A 20,941-nucleotide genomic window follows, 5' to 3' on the forward strand; every position below is an offset into this window, starting at 1 on the left:
CTTTAAATAGTTTTAGTGAAGCAGGAATTAACCCAGATTAAAACATCACTGTGTGTCTATCTTCCTCTTTCTTTCTTTCTTTCTTTCTTTCTTTCTTTCTTTCTTTCTTTCTTTCTTTCTTTCTCTCAAGGCATTAGCGATACAGTGTCATGTACCACTATTAGTGGTTTCAGATGCACTCTGGCAGTTGGGGGGTTGGGGAAATATGGGAGAGAAGTAGCACTGATGGTTTGCTGGCACTTTCAGTCAACAGTAAATGGACATTCTGGAGCTCACAGATATGATCATGCATGTTTGATTAACTTTTTCTTTTTCTTTTTTTGGAAATTCTGTGCTTATATCTCACTATTCAGATTTTTTTTCTGGCAGTTCTGAGAACTGCAAGATATAAACTCGGAATTGCAAGATATAAACTAATATATAAAATGTCACAATTACCTTTTTAATTTTTTTTATTCTGTGGTAGAAACTGTGGTAGTAAAAATCTGAGAAGAAAGGTCAGAATAGTGAGATGTAAATAGAATTCAGATCAAAGAAAAAGTCAGAATTGCAAAATATAAACTCTGAATATGAGATGTAAACTCAGAATTGTGTTCAGAACTATTTTTTTTTTATCCCGTGTATGAAACAAGCTTTCATTGACAAGTGATTACCTTGAGTGAGTCAGAGTATCATTCACTCAACTAAATCATTGATTTTGCATGGATGGGCTTCATTTGGAAAATCTCTTGGCAATATTGTGTGCAAAATGTAAATTAGTCAATATTAATACACTGTTTGTTGAACTGTTGTATAAAAACAATATCAATGTGGGGTCATATTCCAGTCAAATTTCACGTGCAAAAAAAGTCCAAATTTGTCAATTGTGAACAGCTCACACAGAAGTCAGTTTCAAACCAAGCAGTTTCTCTTGGTCCGTGAGGTGAATCTGAGTGACCAGCTTGAACATGAGCAAAATCTGTGTGGGGAACTTTTTCACCCTCACGTAAAACTCATGAAGATGCGGATTCCTATTGAAATGACACGATTACACTCACCAGCCTTTGCCAAGCAACGGTAAATGTGACCACACCTCGATATCAGCGCATATTATGAACAACAGCAGTCTTGGTGTTGCTAATCGAAGTCCTGTTTTGCATCATTTACCGCATGTTTATGTGTCTGATATACCTTGAGCAGTATGTTGAAATTTGTCCCATGACAAGAAAACTGCATGACTTTGCATTAGATGTTTGAACTTCTGTTAAATACACTGGGGCCTTCAACTAGAAAGTCTTCTAACTTGTTACTTAAAACACACACACACGTTTACTTAGCTATCTAAATGGGGACTCTCCATTGGCGTAATGGTTTTTATACTGTACAAACTGTATTTTCTATTGCCCTACACCTAAATCTACCCCTTACAGGAAACTTTCTGCATTTTTACAATTTAAAATTTTTTTTGTTAACTTTATTTTTATACCAGTTTTACAAATGAGGACGTCCCCAAAGGGAGGTTTTTGGAGATTTTGTCAGGTTTAGCTCACTTTTGGTTACAAATTTGTCCCCAAAATATGGTTAAGTAGGTACACACACACACACACGTGTAAATTTCCTGGTCCCCTGTGATCTTTTCTTCCTGCCACTGTTTCATCTCATTGATGACAGGATTCTAATAGAGCACATAGTGATAATATATTTTCGGTTTTGATTTCGTAAGCGATCTGTTTATAAAAGTGGAATTATAAAATATTGCTGATGAAAGAAAATATACACATTAAATTTTTGGTTTGTAATTATTGTAGTGTTTGTTTTACAGAGGGTGAAATCTCTTAAGAAATATGAGTGTTGTAACGGTTTGGTAAGGTTTGAAACATCCGGTTTCTTTCAGTTATGGGTGGGACTGCACCTTTAACCTCAATTGTGCTTTGTGGGTTCTGGTGACTTTTGACTGATTTATGTTGTGAAAAAAATTGCAAAGGTTACCTTGTTTTGAATCAAGGGATAATTTAATAATTAATGGTAATATTAATTATGTATATTAATGCAGTTAAGTAATGCTCATTTGTGAGAGTGAGATATTCTTATAGAGATTTTTCAGAATAGACAAACAGAGATGTGTGTGTGTGTGTGTGTGTGTGTGTGTGTGTGTGTGTGTGTGAGAGAGAGAGCTTCTCATTGATTGGTCTCTGCCCTGCCTAGTCCTTAGAGAAATAAACCGAAGTAGCAAGAGTAACGCATATAACGGTATGAGAAAACGAGAGCTACATTAACCTCAGAATAAAAGCAGATCCTTTTGATTGTCTGCAGCTGTTTATTTAATTTTATTCCGTCCAGGCAGATGACTTTCTCAGGATATCTTTGGTTGGTTTACCTGACCTGCGCTGTGCTTGTGTTTGTCTCTCTGGTTGATTTGGCTCCGATGCCGGACCAGTACTCTCGGGGTGTGGTAAGATGATCTTTACTCTGCATTACTAAAAGTTAAATATTTGAATAAATAGAAAAACAAACATTGTGACATATGTCCTAAGTGGGTTTGGGTTGTATTGTTCTTGATGTGCATATTTGAGCATAATTTTACCTGTGCAAAATCCCTATGAGCCAGATTTAAATAATATTAGTAAGTGGAATTTCTAGGATTTTTTGAAGAGAAGAGGGGCACGCAGGGACCAAAATGTGTTAGGCATACACAATATGAATATGAGCTTAAATTGTGGACTCAAACCTCATATTTATGATTATATGCAACTGTAGTCAACAATTCAATTATCTTCATTCGTCCATTAACTGAGGTGTACAATAAACAAAAGACCCATTAAATGACCTTAAAAAGGATAAAATGTCACTTCATTGTTAAATGTCTTTAACTCGTGTCTAGATAAGGACAACACATTTTGTGTTACTTTTAAGTCAACAAGTGTGTTAGCCCTCTTAAGGCAAAACGTGTGTTTAGATCTTTTACACACACTCTCAGAAAAAAAAGTACAAAAGGTGTCACTAGGGCAGTACCTTTGCAAAAGGTACGCTTTTGTACCTTTTAGGTACTAATATGTACACTTTAGACACTAATATGTACCTTTAAGGTACAAATATGGACTCTTTAGGTACAAAGTTGTGCCTTTTGAAAAGGTACCGCCCCAGTGACAACTTTTGTACCTTTCTTTCTGAGAGTGCACTAATGTGTTATAATCACACAATTTGTGTAAAAAATGTGCTATTTGACCCACCACCTCTCATAATGTATCTATATAAACTACTGTTTAAAGAATGAAGAAGTTTAGAGGGACCTTCCCGTGGCCATGTAAAAAGAGATTGAGAATATTTCTGGCAGCACAGAGAAATAAAGAGATCATTTTTCAGTTTTTATGGACGACAATTTATGCAATGCAGAAACTCTAGCAAAAACAATAATTCACTTTGCGATCCATGAACGCGTATTACTGCAGGAAATCTCACAGTCTGAAGCATCTGTCATATAAAAAAATTTAACGCGCGCTGCATTTTCTCATAGGAAAAGGACTTGCATATAATAATTATGGTGGCATGGCTACCCTTACGAAAAATACGTTTATTCAAGTGTGCAATTAGTATACTTCTTTTAAACTAAAAAAATAGGAAAGTATACTTTTAGTCTACTTTGTATGTACTTCTCAGAAATGGGCTTTCTGTACTTTTCAGAAAGATACTTAAAATGACATTTAAGTATACTTGACTTTTAGCCTACTTAGAAAAAGTCTAAATATATTTGAGCTATACTTGTGTTCCTAGAATCCGTGTTTTCATTGTTATACTGTAGGGGGCGCTAGTACACATTTTCTCTACAGAATTTCCAAAAAACACAAGTGAAGAAGAAACCGAAACAACAGATGCTTCCACATGTAATCTAACACCATCATTAGACATAAAACAGCATCAAAACTGTGTAAAGTTGATGTAATGTCTACCAATGAAGAGGTAATAATGACTGTCAAGCTTTGGGGTGTTGATCGACTCGATCTACATCTTGATTATCGTTCTGAAGCCAATTCATAGGCTTTTTTTCAGCTTTTTGTTCAAAATGTTGTTTCTTTCTTTTTTTATTATTATTTATGAAGAAATAGTACAATTAAAAGTATACTAGTACTACTACTAGTACACTGATATTTGTATACTTGCTACATAAAGTATACTTAAAAATATACTTGAACTTTACTTAAGTATACTTAATAAAATAAACTTGAAGTATACTACTTTTTGGTAAGGGTAGTTCAATCGACAGAAATACAGGACACACATCATAACTGCTGAAATATTTGCAGGGCAGACGGACAGGTCAGGTCAAATGGTACGCACAGTGTGTACAGCCGTACAACTGCAGGCGCCACTGATTAGCGGCACGATGTAGATTTTAAGCCAGGTGTCCTGACATTTTATCCTACCCGTCAGATTGTCCTACCAGGGCGTACTGCGCATGCGCACACGCTGAACAACAATATTTAATGTATCTGCATTACTGTAAGGCTAGGTTTAGGGTTGGGGTAGGTGTAGACGTTAATAAATAAAACACAATCTAATAGGTAGAAAAAAAGTATTTATTGTTGGTTTCCGGTAGCTTTATCCCTTGTAGCCACAACCGCGAATATAACACATAATTACTGTATTTGCATTACTGTAAGGGTAGGTTTAGGGTTGTGGTAGGTGTAGACATTAATAAACCATAATTTGACAGGCAGCATTTTTCGTTGTGGAATTGTACTACCTACTGTTTTAATGGGAGGTAGCAAAATCTGACAGGGTCGCACAAATCGACAGAACACCGGAAGACAAAAATAATGCAAAAACCTAAAAAATGACCAGTTTTCTCCTACAATTAGTAGGTGTTAATCTGAAATGAATCACGCTGCCTCTCCAAAATACGAATCAGAGATAAAATTGCTAGCAATTTCCTCATAATTATGTACATTGCACTTCGACCCATACGAATTATAACAAACTTGGCAAAAGACATTTTGAAAGTCTTTAGTATCATATAAAATCAATCACCTGACTTCCAAGCAAGCGATATTCAATGAAATGTTGAGGCGCCAGAGGAATAATGGCTTGTGACGTGACATTAGTAGCAATGATTGGATGGTAATTAACACATTGTGTTGGACAATGCTTTTTTTGTTTAAACCCATAACCAACACAAAATGTATAGCAATGCTGTTATTAATTAACACATCCTTTTTTAAAATGTATTTTTTTTAATTTGTATAAATCAAGTAAATACATAATATAAATAAAGTATATTTTTTGCCTTTGGTAAGTTAACCTTAACCTTAACTGTCACCGTCCCGTATATGGGACGCCTAAGTTTACTTCACTGTAGTACAATTAAATCCTAATATAATCATGACAAACTATATATCATTGGAAAGGTATAAGACTCCTAAATAGATATTTTACCATTTTATTTAGTTAGAAATTATGTAGGAACAGTAATAGATTCATTTATGACAAGGGTGCAAATCTGACAAATATACATCATAGCAGGAGTTCTGATCTTTGTCACAAGAAGTCTTTATTTCGTTGCCTTTTTCCCTATTTCATGTTTTAGTAATCATCATAAGTCATATACCATTTGAAAGCTTAAAATCTCTAAATATATCCTGTGAAAACCATTTTGAAATCGGACATTGCGTTACCATAGAAATGGTATTTCAAAATCTTTTAGCGGACTCCTCCCCCTTAGTGGGGGTGTCATATTACAAAATGTATTATGGTCTTTTAGAATCAAAACTTTTTTGATAGATTTGAGAAATTTCTAGATTTGTGACAGAAATGAATAAAAAAAAATTAAATGGAGTTTGGGTGGCACCCGGTGGCTGTTTTTGGTATAACGCCTAAACAAAATTGCATATGAAATTCAATTTTTTTTATATCAACTTCAAATTTGGAACACAACTTATGTGGACATATGGCTTTAATTTTATAGCAATTTTGTATTTTTAACTGTTTTTTTTAAATATTTATTTTATATAAAATAAAATAAAAATAGTACAATACATTTTGGTAACACTTTACTTGAAGGGGTGTGCATAAGACTGACATGACACCTTCATAATCATGACATGACACATGTCATGAATATGAAGGAGGTTTTATGCATGTTTATCAGTCTTATGCACACCCCTTCAAGTAAAGTGTAACCTACATTTTCTTTACAGTAAATTTAAACTTCTAACTTTTTAATACTTTCATTTTATTAAATGATTTCACTTCTGTAATAATGTGCTAATTGTCTTCTTTAAAAAGAGACCAACCTTAGGTCTGTGTTCAAAAGCGTTTATGAATTATAATAATTTAAGTTTGGATAGTGCACTTTTCAAAAATGGGCATGACAGTTAAGGGGTTAAACTAACATTTTTAGCGTGTGATTTCTCTTAGGATTGGTTGAGCAGGTATGGATACCTGCCCCCTCCGGACCCCCACACAGGAAAGCTGCAGACTAAAGAAGGCATTGAGAGAGCCATCAAAGAAATGCAGCGTTTCGCTGGCCTCAAAGACACAGGCAAACTCGGTAAATGCAACACATGCAGGAAATGGTCTAACGGCATTGTTTCACAAGTCTTTTTCTGTGCTTTTTTTCTTTTTTCCCCTCTTTCTTTCTGCAGTGTAGATTTTCCTGCTTTTTTTTTTTTTCAAATCAAATTAAATCAAAACACTATGTTTTCAATTCCTCATAAATGCAAGTGTAATGAAGAGAGATTAGAGTGACTTTTTCCTCATGCTGTAGTTGGTGGCTTGTAAATGGTTTGGTCAATGCATTTCTAGCGAAAGAATTATTCATTGTCTCTCCTCCCCATATGGGTTTTTATTTCATGCACTGCAATGGGCTCTGTATCTCTGAAGATTATATATTGATTTGGGACCTGCTGTCCTGTGCTTCTCTAGACAGTGACACGCTGAAACTAATGAACACACCACGGTGTTCACTGCCAGACATTATAGGGTCTGAGGACAAGCTGAAAAAGCGGAGGAGGAAGAGAAGATACGCAACCACTGGGCTTCGCTGGAAAAAGTCTGACCTCATGTGGAGGTCTGCATTGTTAGATAAACAATGGTCACTGACACAACCGTATACAATAACCCTTTTAAATGTGCAGCCACTGACTTATCTTTTTTCCTCTTTCTTGTCCTAGCATCCAGAATTACCCATCTCTCCCTCCATTCCTCAAACCCAGTGAAGTGGACACTATAATGGCCTATGCCCTCAAAGCCTGGAGTGACGTCACCAACCTCAAGTTTCATGCTACATCCTCAAGCGAGCAGGACAGAGCTGATATCAAGATCTCTTTTGCTCGCTCGCTCCATGATGACGGGTATCCATTCGATGGGAAGGGAGGGACACTTGCTCATGCCTTCTTCCCAGGGGAGGCTGATGTTGCTGGAGATACACATTTTGATGATGAGGAGAGCTGGACCTACATAGGTATAAGGCTTTACTAAATATTTAGTGATTAATAGATGAATGACAGAATGAAGATAATAGTGTCATCATTCAGCTCATTTTGGTTCAATGTTGTTTTAGTTCAGGTTAATAATTGTCAGTGTTGGAAAGTTAGTATCATTATCAGCTCAATTTAGTTCATATTTTCTCATCCAATAGTGCAGTCAAAGTTAAATCAATACAATTACTCAATATTAATAGTCTTTTAAACACCAATATGTTATAATAGCTTTTTAACTTTTATATTGCTCTCTTTAAAATGACATCATTACTAACTTTTAAGTGTTAGAACAGTAAATTCTCCAAAAAACATTTTTTTTTAACTTTTTTCATAACAAATAAGTATTGCTGTATATGTATTTCGCAATTAATTACAAAGAAACACATTGCATTAAACATGAAACAATAAAATAGTATTTTCTTGTAAAACATACTCCAATAATCTATATTTATAACTTAAAAAAATCATGCTGTAAGTGTAAAGTGTATAAGTTCAGTATTGATGTACTGCCAGCTAACTTATGTCGAAAAAAAAAAAACTCAAAAAGTGAGAAATCTCATTGTTACAGTACATGCCATATTTATTTTAGAACATTTGATTAATCGTTTACATAGATGAAATGAAGTCTGAAGAAGTTTATCTTGATTTTAAGTAGTCAAAAGTGGCCTCAATTGATGAATCACCCACTTATAAATGTTCTTACAAATAAATGAAGAACCACTCTTCTTATTCTCTCAATTTGTTTAGATGACAGTGGCACTGATTTGTTCGCGGTGGCTGTGCATGAATTTGGTCATGCCCTGGGTCTCTCTCATTCCTCCTCTCATCCGTCCATCATGAGGCCGTACTACCAGGGTCCTGTTGGTGATATCGCATCCTACACACTTCCAGAAGATGATCGCTATGCCATTCAGTCGCTCTACGGTAGGAGCATATTCATAAGCTTCAGTTACCTGCAGGGGTGCATTAACACACAGGCTTTAATGGGCTGCTGGGACATTGTATTTTTTGAAAAATTATTTGTATATATGGAAGTTTGCAACAGTGACAACAGCATTCTGTAAACAAACTCACACACTCACTTTAGGCTATAATTCTGCTGTTCCACAAGCGCCACCTTCTGGCAAAGAGTGAATTTGCATATTCACTTACAGGTGCATCTCAATAAATTAGAATGTCGTGGAAAAGTTCATTTATTTCAGTAATTCAACTCAAATTGTGAAACTCGTGTATTAAATAAATTCAATGCACACAGACTGAAGTAGTTTAAGTCTTTGGTTCTTTTAATTTGAGTACATGTACAGTAAATGAACATACTTTCCAGAAGGCCAGCAATTAACTAAAAATGTTTTTTTTATTGGTCTTATGAACTATTTTAATTTGTTGAGATAGTGAATTGGTGGGTTTTTGTTAAATGTGAGCCAAAATCATCACAATTAAAAGAACCAAAGACTTAAACTACTTCAGCCTGTGTGCATTTAATTTATTTAATACACGAGTTTCACAATTTGATTTGAATTACTGAAATAAATGAACTTTTCCATGACATTCTAATTTATTGAGATGCACCTGTATATTCACATTTACACACAACAATGTTGTAAATGTTAACTAGCATATCAATAGGAAAAAAAAAATCGAAATTTGTCATATATAATTGTCAGGAAGATTAAAAAAAAAACTATCTAGGGTAGGGGGCCTACGATAATGCTGTAGCCCAGGGGCCTCTGGTTATCTTTAGGCGCCCCTGGTTACCTGCTCTGGTAGGGTTGTAACGATGCACCCCGAACCGGTTGAAAATCAATACAAATATGTGACGATTCAAATCGGTTGAGATGTTAAACGAATCACGATACAGTTGGCGGGGGAGTTTATATGAATGGTTCTCTGAGGGGAACTAGTTTCACAAAGCTAAAGTCAGACCATTCTGTTTTTGCTGCAAATTTCGAAATTATACAATCTAATTTCAACCAACAACTCATGTATGCAGCATCTTTGTTTGGATTGTGATTAAAATGCAGTGGTTGTCTCTAATTTTAAATGGAAAGCACAGGCAAAGCCTTAGTTTGTTTATATGAAGAGATTTCTTTTATTTGTATTATTTATTTATTTGATTTGGGTTTTGTTTTAAAACTTCAGTTTAGTTTAGTTATTTGACATATGACATATTGCAGCATTTTGTCCAAGCAATATAAAAGGACACCTTTTCATTTAGAACTTGTCTTAAATCTTATTTTGTTCAAACAAAAATGCAAATAAATCGTAAAAAAAACTAAAAAAACAATCAGTATTGTGAATTGTATCGCATTGTGAGTTAAGGGAATCGTTACATCCCTATGCTCTGGTAACTGTAATTTCTACTTAAAGAAATAGTTCACCCAGATATGAATATTGTGCTCACTTTCATGTAATTTCAAACCTGGAAGATCCATGGAAGATTTCAAGTCTTCTGAAGTTTTCTTTCTTATTAAACTATCCCTTTAAATAAGAACATGTGCCAAGAATGTAAAATTAAATAAAATTAAACTGTAACTCTTTTTTTTTTTCATTTATTAGATTAGGCATGGATCATATTTCATTGTCTGTAAACCTTTTTTTCCAGTTTATCGTGATACGCTGAGCTGACCATATCTAAATTTGTCGCTGTGGTTTTGGTTTGTGTTTTGGCAGGAAGTAAGAGAAGATCATCAACACCATCCCCAAATCATCCCACACAAAACTTGCCCAAACCACCAAGTCCACCTCAGCCCAAAGTACCATCACAGTGAGTCATTTTTACCAAGACACAAACACTTCCGTTCAAAAGTTTGGGGTCAGTAAGAAATTGTATATTTATTCAGCAAGGCTGAATTGTTGAGCATAAGAGAATGCTTTCAAAAACAGCCCAAACTTTTGCACAGTAGCGTAGATACACAGTGTGGAACTTCTCCAGCACTCAAAAACAACAAATTAAAAGTGTTACCAACCTCTGTGACCTCTCTGTTAATCTAGACCTGATCCATCAGTCCAGAATCGTTGTGAAGGAGGTTTTGATGCAGTGGCAAACATCAGAGGAGAAGTTTTCTTTTTTAAAGGTATCCAATGACTATTCTTACAAATGCAAAGATTTTGCACAGACAGATCTAGTCGATCATCTTAAAAGCCACTTGAAGCTCAAGATTTAAACCTGCTGTTATAATGCAAGACACTATAGGTGAATAGAGTAAACATTTCAACTAATAGATAACACCATGCTTTCTCCCTCTGATTAAACACAGGATTATTAGAAGTTTTCAGAAATGTAATGATTACATCTGCAAATGATGCATTATCTAATGAAATATGCACTAATTTGCACATTTCCAGAACAGAAATGTAAAGATGCATGTGTGTTATGGACAAATTAGGGAAGCAAAATAGCCCAAAATCTCAGAACTGACGTTAAACACTGGATTTGCTTGTAGTGTCTTGCATTAAATTCATTTGTCACAAATGTGGAAGAGCATTTCGTTTTGTTTAATTCCTTTTGCTCTAGGTCCATATTTCTGGCGAATCCAGCGATCTGGTTCTCTTGTGTCCTTTCACCCTGCTCTCATAAAAAACTTCTGGATTGGTCTTCCTCCTGGCACTAACAAGATAGATGCAGTTTATGAAAGACAAACGGATAGCAGGATCATCTTCTTCATAGGTTAGTTTCTTTTTACTCAATTTGGGCACAAAAGAAGGACAGATCCTTTTGAAAAAGCTAATTTCTGTAAGTGAATGCGTAACTTTCCCCACACAGGCTCACAGTACTGGGTATTTAAAGACACCATGGCGATTTCTGGCTACCCACGTCCGCTGTCAGACTGGGGGCTGATCTCTCATGATGGAAGTGAGGTGAGGAGGGTGGACGCTGCCTTTATTTGGGCTCATAATGGAAAAAGCTACATCTTCAGTGGTGGAGAGTTCTGGAGGTTCTCTGAAGGCCCTGAGACTGAGAAGCGCCATCCAGACGCAGGTTATCCCAGAAACTCCTCCCTCTGGAAGGGCGCGCCCAGTAACCCTGATGATATCATCACCTGGGAAGACGGTAATGTAGAGAAAGTCTGTTTACCTCAAGTGCATTCTCAGCTAGGCTGCTACATTATCAGTTTACTATAGCTAGAAGCTTAGGCTTTGTTTGTTACCACTCTAATCAATCTGTAGCAGTCAATGAGACTATGCTCAGAATAGAGCACTGCAGTAATGATGTATTAGTTGGTATCACCCTGGTTCCCTTGACGAAAACCTGGAAAATGCGAACTTGTTTCCGGGTTTGTCTAAAGATTGTTTTCATTTTTTAATTTAATACTTATTGTACTGTAATTCATGGAGTTATTATTCAATAATTTAATGAGTTAGATATACATTTCAGACATCAAAATGCATTAAAACCTGTAAGCTAACTGAGTCATTCAATTTGAACACAGGGTTGCTATTATGACATATCTTCAATTAAAATATGGACAATTTATATATTTATATTCATATGTCTGTATTAAAGTCATCAAATAAATTTGCCTTTCAGCTGAATCTCTTTTACTGGGTTTCTGCTTTGTCTGTCATTGGTTATTCAATTATTCAACTAAATTGTCAAAACACAATTAGAAACATAATAGTTTATTTGGTATTTTACATTAAAGTCCCCATGAAATCAAAATTAAAGTTTTTTGGGTGTTAGTATCAATATGTTAGTCTTAAGGTTATCTATAAGGCAGTGTGCTCCAAAACAGTGACAAAATTTGCAGATATAAGATATAAGCATTCAAAGCTTGCAGTTCGTCACTTCCGCCTAAACGGCTCAACTATTTTTTTGACATCACATCGTACTTCAGCTTCTCATCAAACTTTCTGTCCAATCAAATGCTCTCTAGAATCCGAAGCGCCCGCCCCCTACACTATAAAATAGATGCTGAAGCCGCGGCTGAAATCGGTCACTTGTCCACAGAATTAGTATTTTCTGTACAGTGAATGGCACGTAGTGCACTATATAGGGGACAGGGAACGATTCAAACTTCAAAAAGAAGTCTGGTTTGGCGCTGTGTCACGCTAACCACCGCACCGCACACACAACTCTGCTCCGGTCCAGAGACATGATAGCACGGAGCGGATCACATGCGCGAGTCGCATTTCTACACAAAATGCTATATTTTATAGCAATATGGATGAGATTGTGGTTGGCATACCCTGTCAAATGTGACTTTACGGAGCTCAACGGCTCTGAACGGCTCTAGCCCAAGCTGTGATATAAACTAACGCTATTGGCTATTTTAAAAAGGGGCGGGGCTGCTTGATATGTCCTGCCCTGTCTTCCTGTTTCAGTTAAAATTACGTCAACACATAGAGTAACGCTGCGTGTTTCTAAGCATTTCAGGGGACCTTTAATGACACTTTAAAATGGTCTTAAAAGTACATTAAAGGTATAGTAAAAAATATAGAAACACAATGCAATGCAATCTACTTGATCTTCCATAACAATTTATGCGGAATTAATATCAACCACAAGTTTTAACATGATCTTCTTCACTCATTATTTGAAAAGTAAATGTAAATATTCAATCTGATAATGTCATGTGACAAAACCATGTAGCATTAAAATATTGAATGCAGAATTACACAATGCAGGTATGCAGTATGTTGCACACAAATATTGGGTGAAATGCATTTTTGTTTAGATTTAACTGTTTTAATTTTACTATTTTAATCAACATTTCTCCAACTTTGCATGCAATCTTAAAGGGTTAGTTCACCGAAAAATGAAAATTCTGTCTTTAATTACTCACCCTTGTGTTGTTCCAAACCCGTAAGACCTTCGTTCATCTTCGGAACACAATTTAAGATATTTTTGATTAAATCTGAGGGCTCTCTGGCCCTCCCATAGACAGCAAGATAACTACCACATTCAAGGTCCAGAAAAGTACCAAGTTAATAGACAAAGTAGTCCGTGTGACATCAGTGGTTCAACTGTAAACTTACGAAGCTACGAGAATACTTCATTACGCCGGATCTGGATCAGCTCCGCCACACGCTCGCGTCATTGTACTGTCGTGAACGCGCGTCCAAAGTGACACAGTAGAGACGAAAATGTGGAATAAAGTCGTTATTTTTGTTTTCTTTGCGCTAAAAAAGTATTCTCGTAGCTTCGTAACTTTACAGTTGAACCACTGATGTCACACGGACTACTCTGTCGACAGAATTTGCATTTTTGGGTGAACTATCCCTTTAATGCATTTTATTCACAATTTATTTCTTAACCTCTCAGGAGATGCCTATTTCTTCAAGAACAACTCGTATTGGATTTTGAAGAACGGAGGATTGGACCAAGACAATGTCAGTCAGAAATCAACAGCAGTCGATTGGATGATGTGTCCTGCCAATCCAAGTCACAAAGGAGGAAAATGTAACTGTGGCCTGAACGGAGCGTTACAGATGAGTGCTTCATCCTGGTTACTGTTCATCATATTACTGCTTTATCCAGGTGTCCTTGTATAGGGCTTCTTGCAATAACAAGACAAGAGTCATCAGACTTATTTTTACAGACTCTCTCAAAGCACTTAAAGTGATATCTAATTTCCAAATAGTACTAAGAGCAGCTTCACATGGTAAAAGACAGTTTTATGTTTTGATCTATGCAACTTTAATGTATACATTTATTAAAATTAATTACTTTAAGCTTATTTTAGGATAAAGTTGAAATAAAGAGGCTGAAATTAAATTAATGGAACTGTATAAATACAGCATAAATAAATAAAAAAACGCATGCTGTGGGGTTGGGCATTGTTGGCACAGTGGTTAACCAGAAAAATTAAAAATGGCACTTCATGCCCTGAAGGTTGTTGACCCCTGCTATGATCTCTAGCTGTGATGACAAGAAGGATCCACATGGGGGCATTAACACACAGCAGGGCAGAGGTTTACTACTTCAGCGCATTGTCTAGTCTCATCGTATAAGTTCACAAGGCCTGGAACTAATTTTGCTGGGACATTTTGATAAAGATGTGGGTCCTACCTTGATGCTTTTTTTTTTGTGTCTGGGTCTAAAATGTCTATTTTCGTACAAATGCAATTGAAACAAGTGATGCAATCCTCCTGATATCATAATGACGAAAAAGCCTCATTCAAAGAACATAATTCAGGAAATGAAAGCATTATTGTATTACTATTTCTTTGAAAAACAAAAACAAAACGTACTTATACGTAAAACTTTTTTTTCTGCAATTCAAATTATGTGATGCATCCAACGTTCAGATACATAGAAAATGTCAAGATCAATTATTTTCTTAAAATATCAGACAATTTGAGCATTTTTAGGAGTCAATGTATAAGTGGGTATTTTAAACTAGATTTCTAAAAGTTTTTTTTTGTCTTGACCCATGTGCTCATCTGTTATCTGACAGCACAGCTCATCTCAATATTTTTAGCAAACATTGCACAGTGTTCCATGTACGCAAGCCCTATCCAAATTTAATCATTGCTAATGACCTCAATGTTTGTACCTTATAAAAGGATTTCATCAACATTTTTTTCATTCCAGACTTAGAAGACCTCACAACGCAGTTACTTTAGTTTCACTAAAATACTATCATAGTTTTCTTATTATTTTGAATTAGTTTTTATTTTTGTATTTTTCTTTTTTTAAATATGTCTATGTAGTTTTTATTATTTTGTATGTATATATATATATATATTTTATTTTTTTTAATTTTATATTTTTTTTTTTTCTCCAGTTTTGCAGTTTTTAGTTAATTTAATACATCAAGATAAACTAAATGAAAATGAGAAATGTCACGTGGGCTGCTAGCTGAAATAAGTTTTCTCCTATAGGAATGTATGTTTGGTGCACACTTCAAGTACATTAAAGTTATTAAAATCAATCCAATGTATAGAGTTGTGCAGAGAGTAAAAGTAATATACTGTATGTATGATAAACCCATAGCAATGCGCTATAACAACGATGTCTCAGATAGTCTGATGGCAGATATTATATATGTTTTTGGTTTTTATTTTTAGTTAACTGTAATAACCCTGCTCAGACTTTGTTCTAGTATTTCAGTGTCACATGTGAGTGTTTGGCTTTTATCACTGCATCAGTCAATGTCATTAGAACTGGAATGTTCAGAGTTCACCTAGACACACCTTAGATGGACCTATATCTTCAGGATGATTTTGTCATCTGGAAATGCTAGTTACCTAATTAACTGGAGAAAAAAAAAACGTTCTGCAGTAATCTGTTTGTGTGCACAAAACAATTTTAAAAGAATCCAAGACATGGGCCGAATTCAGAAGAAAGCACCGAGATAAGGAGATAAAAAAGACTGTTTAGCATTCTAAATATTCTTCATTATAAGGTCAGAAATACCAGCTGACTGAGAGACACCTGTGTGTGTGAGCTTCTCTGATTTAAATGGAAGATAGACAATGAAAGTATTTGAACAGTAATTACAGTAAATGCATCTGTGCAAATGCATATATGCATGCATTATATTTTTTTGCCAGTAAGATTGCACTTCTGTAAGATGAATTCCTTAGGTTTTTTACATAAAGGTCTGCTCAAAATCAGCCAAGTCAGAAGGGACAGCGGAGGGAGAGTTTTGATGCACTAGTTCTCCAGCAACAGCACTCACACATGCTGTATGTTTTCTTAAAGAGGATGTGCATTCAAAAATGATCGTCATTTACTCCTGTTTATGTTGTTGTAAAACTGTTTTTGTTCTCCTAAACGCACAGTTTTTGTCCATTCAATGAAAGTCAGTGGGTCAAAAACAACATTGCCATGGCCTACCATGACATTTTTAAAATAGCTTATTTTGTATTTCATAAAGAAAGAAAGTCCTACATGTTTGTAAAGACATAGGGGTGAGTGATATATACATATAGTTACATAAATATTTTGTGTATTATTTTTGTATTTTATATTTTCACAAGCTTTAGTAACTTTGTGCATTTTTGTCATTTTTACTAGATTTTTTGTGTCTACATTTGTCATTCATTTTTATTAATTTAATTGTATTTAGTTATAGTTATTTTAGCACTTCACGTTAAGTTAAAAATAAGAAATGTTGCCTTGGCAAGTAGCTGAATAAAAGTTGATTTTTAAAATATATTACTTTATTTCAGTTAACAATATTTGGTTTCAGGTAACAAAAATGATGTCAAATTAATTTAGTGAAAATAACCCTGTTATGGTCATTATGTTGTTGTTATTATTATGCTATTTTTTATTTTAAAATGTTGTGACTTGTATTTGTTATGTCCAACATTGCTGTAATAAGATTATATTTCATTTGAAGATTAATGGAGTTGCTAGTGCTAATATCGGATTACTGAAATTGCACGCTATCTATACAATAAAAGAAGGAATTAATTTAGCTTATGAAGGCATTTTTGAACAAAGAACACAATCCATTTAACAATAAAGAACTTGGGACAAAAGGCCAAGTGTGACAGTAGTTTACACCCATATTCATGTCACCTGAAAGCAGCTTAATAGAACAGTTTGTCCTTTTCTCCCCTTTGAAATGGAACCTGATCCTTTAGTGGTCTATGTAGAAGCATTCAACCATCAGCAGACCCTCTGGATTTCCCAGCCCCTTGATTATATTTCAGATACCTATGAGATAAGGAAATGTGTAATACTGCCATTTAATGTCGGAAATACTCACTTCAATGTTTGATGAAGTGATTGTCTCATAAATACTGGCAGTAAATCCCATCTTTGTTCTTAAATTGAGACGTTTATGGTTTATTTCAGAGTCTTGAATTTCAAATAAGGACATTTACATGAAACTTCACATAAAGAAATACACTGTGGGACTTGTAGTACAAGCTATGTTGTAACGCAGCAGTATTGTACTGCACCTGTAAAACCATTTCCAGATCCGGCAGAAAGATCTGACTGAGATAGCTATATCACAATATGCAGACATGTTCTATTTATTGTTTTGCTTACATAGAGTGTACTAGATTCTGTATTCCGGAGGGGGGGTTGATGCTTGGAGAGTTACATGCTGCTGTCTGGCATGTGCCATTTATAGGAATAGTGAGGAATGGTTCACCCCAAAATAGCCATTCAATATGTAAACGAGTTTCTTCTTCAGAACAGATTCGGAGAAATGTAGCATTCCATCACTTGCTCACCAATGGATCCTCTGCAGTGAATGGGTGCCGTCGGAATGAGAGTCCAAACAACTATCAAAACAGGATCAAAATAATCCACACCACTCCAGTCAATCAATTAACAAATCTTGCAGAGGTTTAGAGAAATCACTCTATTTTGTTGGTTGCCATGTCCCATGTTAATTCATGGGAACATTAGAATCGACATACACAGTGTTTGAACTATACCGTGGACTTTGGGGGAGCCCACTTGTTTTTTTTTTTTTTATAAAGGGGGTGGGGGTTCATGCGCTTGCGTGTGCCTCAAAAGAGGGCTTACAATGACTTACAAAGATACATAACAGCTACAAGCTACAACGCTCCAGGACACCCTAAGTTTTGTGTCAGGCCTCGGGCCTTGACTTTCCATTCACCAAGATAATCTGATTCAAACTGGTTCTTTTCCATAATCCACGATGATCATAACCCTTACATCACACACAAAAGCTGGTTAAATAAATTTGATGCACAAATAGAGTCTTGAGACACTGTAGATCAGTGGTCACCAAACTTTTTAGGCCCAAGATCCCTGACCTCGGCCTTTATGAAAGACGAGATCTACCTATTGAAGAATTGATAGAAAAAGACATCCCAGATTGTACTTCAAATCTGAGGCCTTTTACTTAGTATTTTAATTAGTGATGCGCCGATCATAGCGGATTCAGAATTCAGATTTTATTTTCTTTCTTTCTTTTTTTTTTTAACTAGCAAATAAATAAATAATACCGCTGTAAACAAAGCAGAGTTGCGCTTTATACAGAGAAGAAAATGCCATTGCCATCGAAACTTTTCTCAAGACAGTTCCCTTCAGTGATGCATTAATATAACCCCATAAATGTAATGCATTTTTGTACTTATTTTACTGGGGTTTTTTTCAGGATCTATTGGGACAGTGATAAAGATCTACCTAGCGATTGACGGGTTGGCGACCACTGCTGTAGATGATGTTCCAGTTTTACTGGACATTTGTTTTTAAAACATTTGCATTCAAAAATAAATTAAAGATGATCACTTATAACCAGAAATTTAAAAGTGTATATTTTTTGTTTCCCCTCAAATTACTCTCTCACTCTAAACCCACCAGAACTCAATACTTTATTTGCAATGAAAAATAAAAACAATATAAAAGTTAAACTACAAAATGTTATAGAAATAGTGCTACAATCAAATCTTTTGATACCCAGACAGTTTTATCACTTACAAATCAAAGATCAAAAACAAAAAGATATGGAATCTTTTGCCTCAACTGCTGTGAAACGATTGACAAGGACAAAAAATTTGTTTTTGACAATTATGTTAACAAAAACCTTTTCTCTGAAAATGTAACAATGAATAAAATCACAAAATGAAAGTGACTGGTTGAACATGAAGACTGTAAGGAAAGGGTTTTGACAAACATTCACATGTTGGCACAGCAGTATAACTATTACAAAGGACACACAAACCTCATGTGCACTCATTAAAACAAACCCAGCCTTTACAGTGACACTAGTGGAAACCAAATACTCTGAGACAAGTCAAAAAAAGCCCCATGTATGGAAACCAGATAGAGTTTAAATTTTTCTAATGAGATTACAGAGCTTAATTAAAAAAATAAATAAATAAATAAAAATCGGTAAATTGGTGACATGTCCTTCACCCTCAGCATGTTGTCTACAGTCCAACCAAATGTTTAAGACCTTCAGTGCACAACCTGGAAGACATTCAGAGTTTTGTTTGAAACCGTTGCAGGAAACAAGCTGAGGGCGAGGAACTCAACAATATGGAAATCTTTCCACAATGATATTAAATCTTGACAACATTAAACCAGCTAAAATTTGACATTAAAGACACTTACGATTTTTCTTTTTTTACATAGTCTGTAACATTAAATAGAATATTAAACAATCACATATAAAGCAATTAGAATCTTAATCCCAGGGCTGAACACCCCTGAACGTATTGATTATTAGGGGAGAGTTGGTGGACTTGTTGATGTAGACAGTTGTAGTGAAGAGGTCAATCTATTTGGAGAACCAATTTATTGAAGACAAAGGGACATCCTTTTGACCATCCTTTATTTCCCAATGCACTTAAATATTTAGGCCTCAATTTAAGATTTACTGTATTTGAATTGCAGTCTATTTGGTGAAACTATTTGTATCAATGTTATTTTTAAATTTGTACAAATTTAGAATCAGCATAAATCTTTTAATTGTGAAAATTTACATGTATAGAATTAAAAAGTATGAACATGGGTAAAATATGGCTAGCTGTGGAACAAGCAATATTCAATTAGTTAAAATTAATTATAAAAAAAAAAACTGATTTATTGATAAATATATAAACCTGCATTTAAAACAACCAGTTTATTATAGAACTATAGAAATCTTATGCACGACTGACAAAAACGAATCACAATAAGTACTAGTCTATTAAAACTGTAATAGAATTTGCGCAATCCAAATACAGAAAACTTAAATTTAGACCTAAATATTTTTTTGTGTGTAGCATCTAGACTTACCAAATCTTGGCTGATTTTGATGGGGTCTTTAAAGATGGTCCACACCTTCATTACAGTTTGGTGTGGTCAAAGAGCCAAGATAACGGTAATATTTAGTCCGGTCCATTCCAGGAAGCAAATCATCCATGGAGAGATACCAGAAATACGTGCTTGATCACCTGAGACACAATTAATACATTAATTTGTCCATTATCAACATATACAACCACTTCTTTCCTCATACTGTAGGATCATGTCCAAACCTGCATTGGCGATTTTTGCAAGATAAGACGTTAAAGGGGTCATATGATGCGATTTCAATTTTTCCTTTCTCTTTGGAGTGTTACAAGCTCTTGGTGCATAAAGAAGATCTGTAAAGTTGCAAAGACTAAAGTCGAATATATTTTGAATTGTCATTTCTCCGATCACAAATGCAGACATGGTTTTATGTTTACGCGGTGCAATAATCTCAGTTAAGCCTGCTTTGTCATTGTAGCCAGTGAATGTCAAAGAGGTCAGATTAGCATTAGCCTGGACATTAGCAGTTACAATGTTTATTGGAGACTGTTGAGTGCCATTAGTCTTTTTCTGCAATTATGGGCCAACTGACGTAACCTGAGATGCAGACATTTTTTTAAGACATCCTCATCCAGTTAGTATCAAATTGTTTTTAATCTCTGGTTTTAGAATAGCAGTAAAATACTTTTTACTTATGATTAAGCAAGTTAAACAATGATTAGAGTTTAACGTTGCTTTTTAATTCTACATTAATATAGTTCCGTTTACACCAAGTCCACGTTACAGTATTTAGCTGAAAGCATGGGTCGAAAAACTACTTACTATATGAAGG

At 35.0% G+C, this 20,941-nt stretch overlaps 1 protein-coding gene across 1 annotated transcript; it reads left to right on the forward strand.

Moving 5' to 3' along the window:
* Nucleotides 1-2,323: 2,323 nt before the first annotated feature.
* On the forward strand, nt 2,324-13,946 carry mmp25b (matrix metallopeptidase 25b). Its single transcript, XM_016455196.1, has 10 exons — nt 2,324-2,431; nt 6,391-6,523; nt 6,898-7,042; nt 7,146-7,435; nt 8,202-8,378; nt 10,125-10,218; nt 10,446-10,528; nt 10,969-11,121; nt 11,218-11,505; nt 13,717-13,946. Exons 1-10 carry the CDS (start codon nt 2,324-2,326, stop codon nt 13,944-13,946), a joined length of 1,701 nt encoding a protein of 566 aa, XP_016310682.1.
* The last annotated feature ends 6,995 nt before the right edge of the window (nt 13,947-20,941 follow it).

The sequence above is a fragment of the Sinocyclocheilus anshuiensis genome, unplaced genomic scaffold (genome assembly GCF_001515605.1).
Source record: "Sinocyclocheilus anshuiensis isolate Anshui unplaced genomic scaffold, SAMN03320099.WGS_v1.1 scaffold287, whole genome shotgun sequence".
NCBI classification, from domain to species: Eukaryota; Metazoa; Chordata; class Actinopteri; order Cypriniformes; family Cyprinidae; genus Sinocyclocheilus; species Sinocyclocheilus anshuiensis.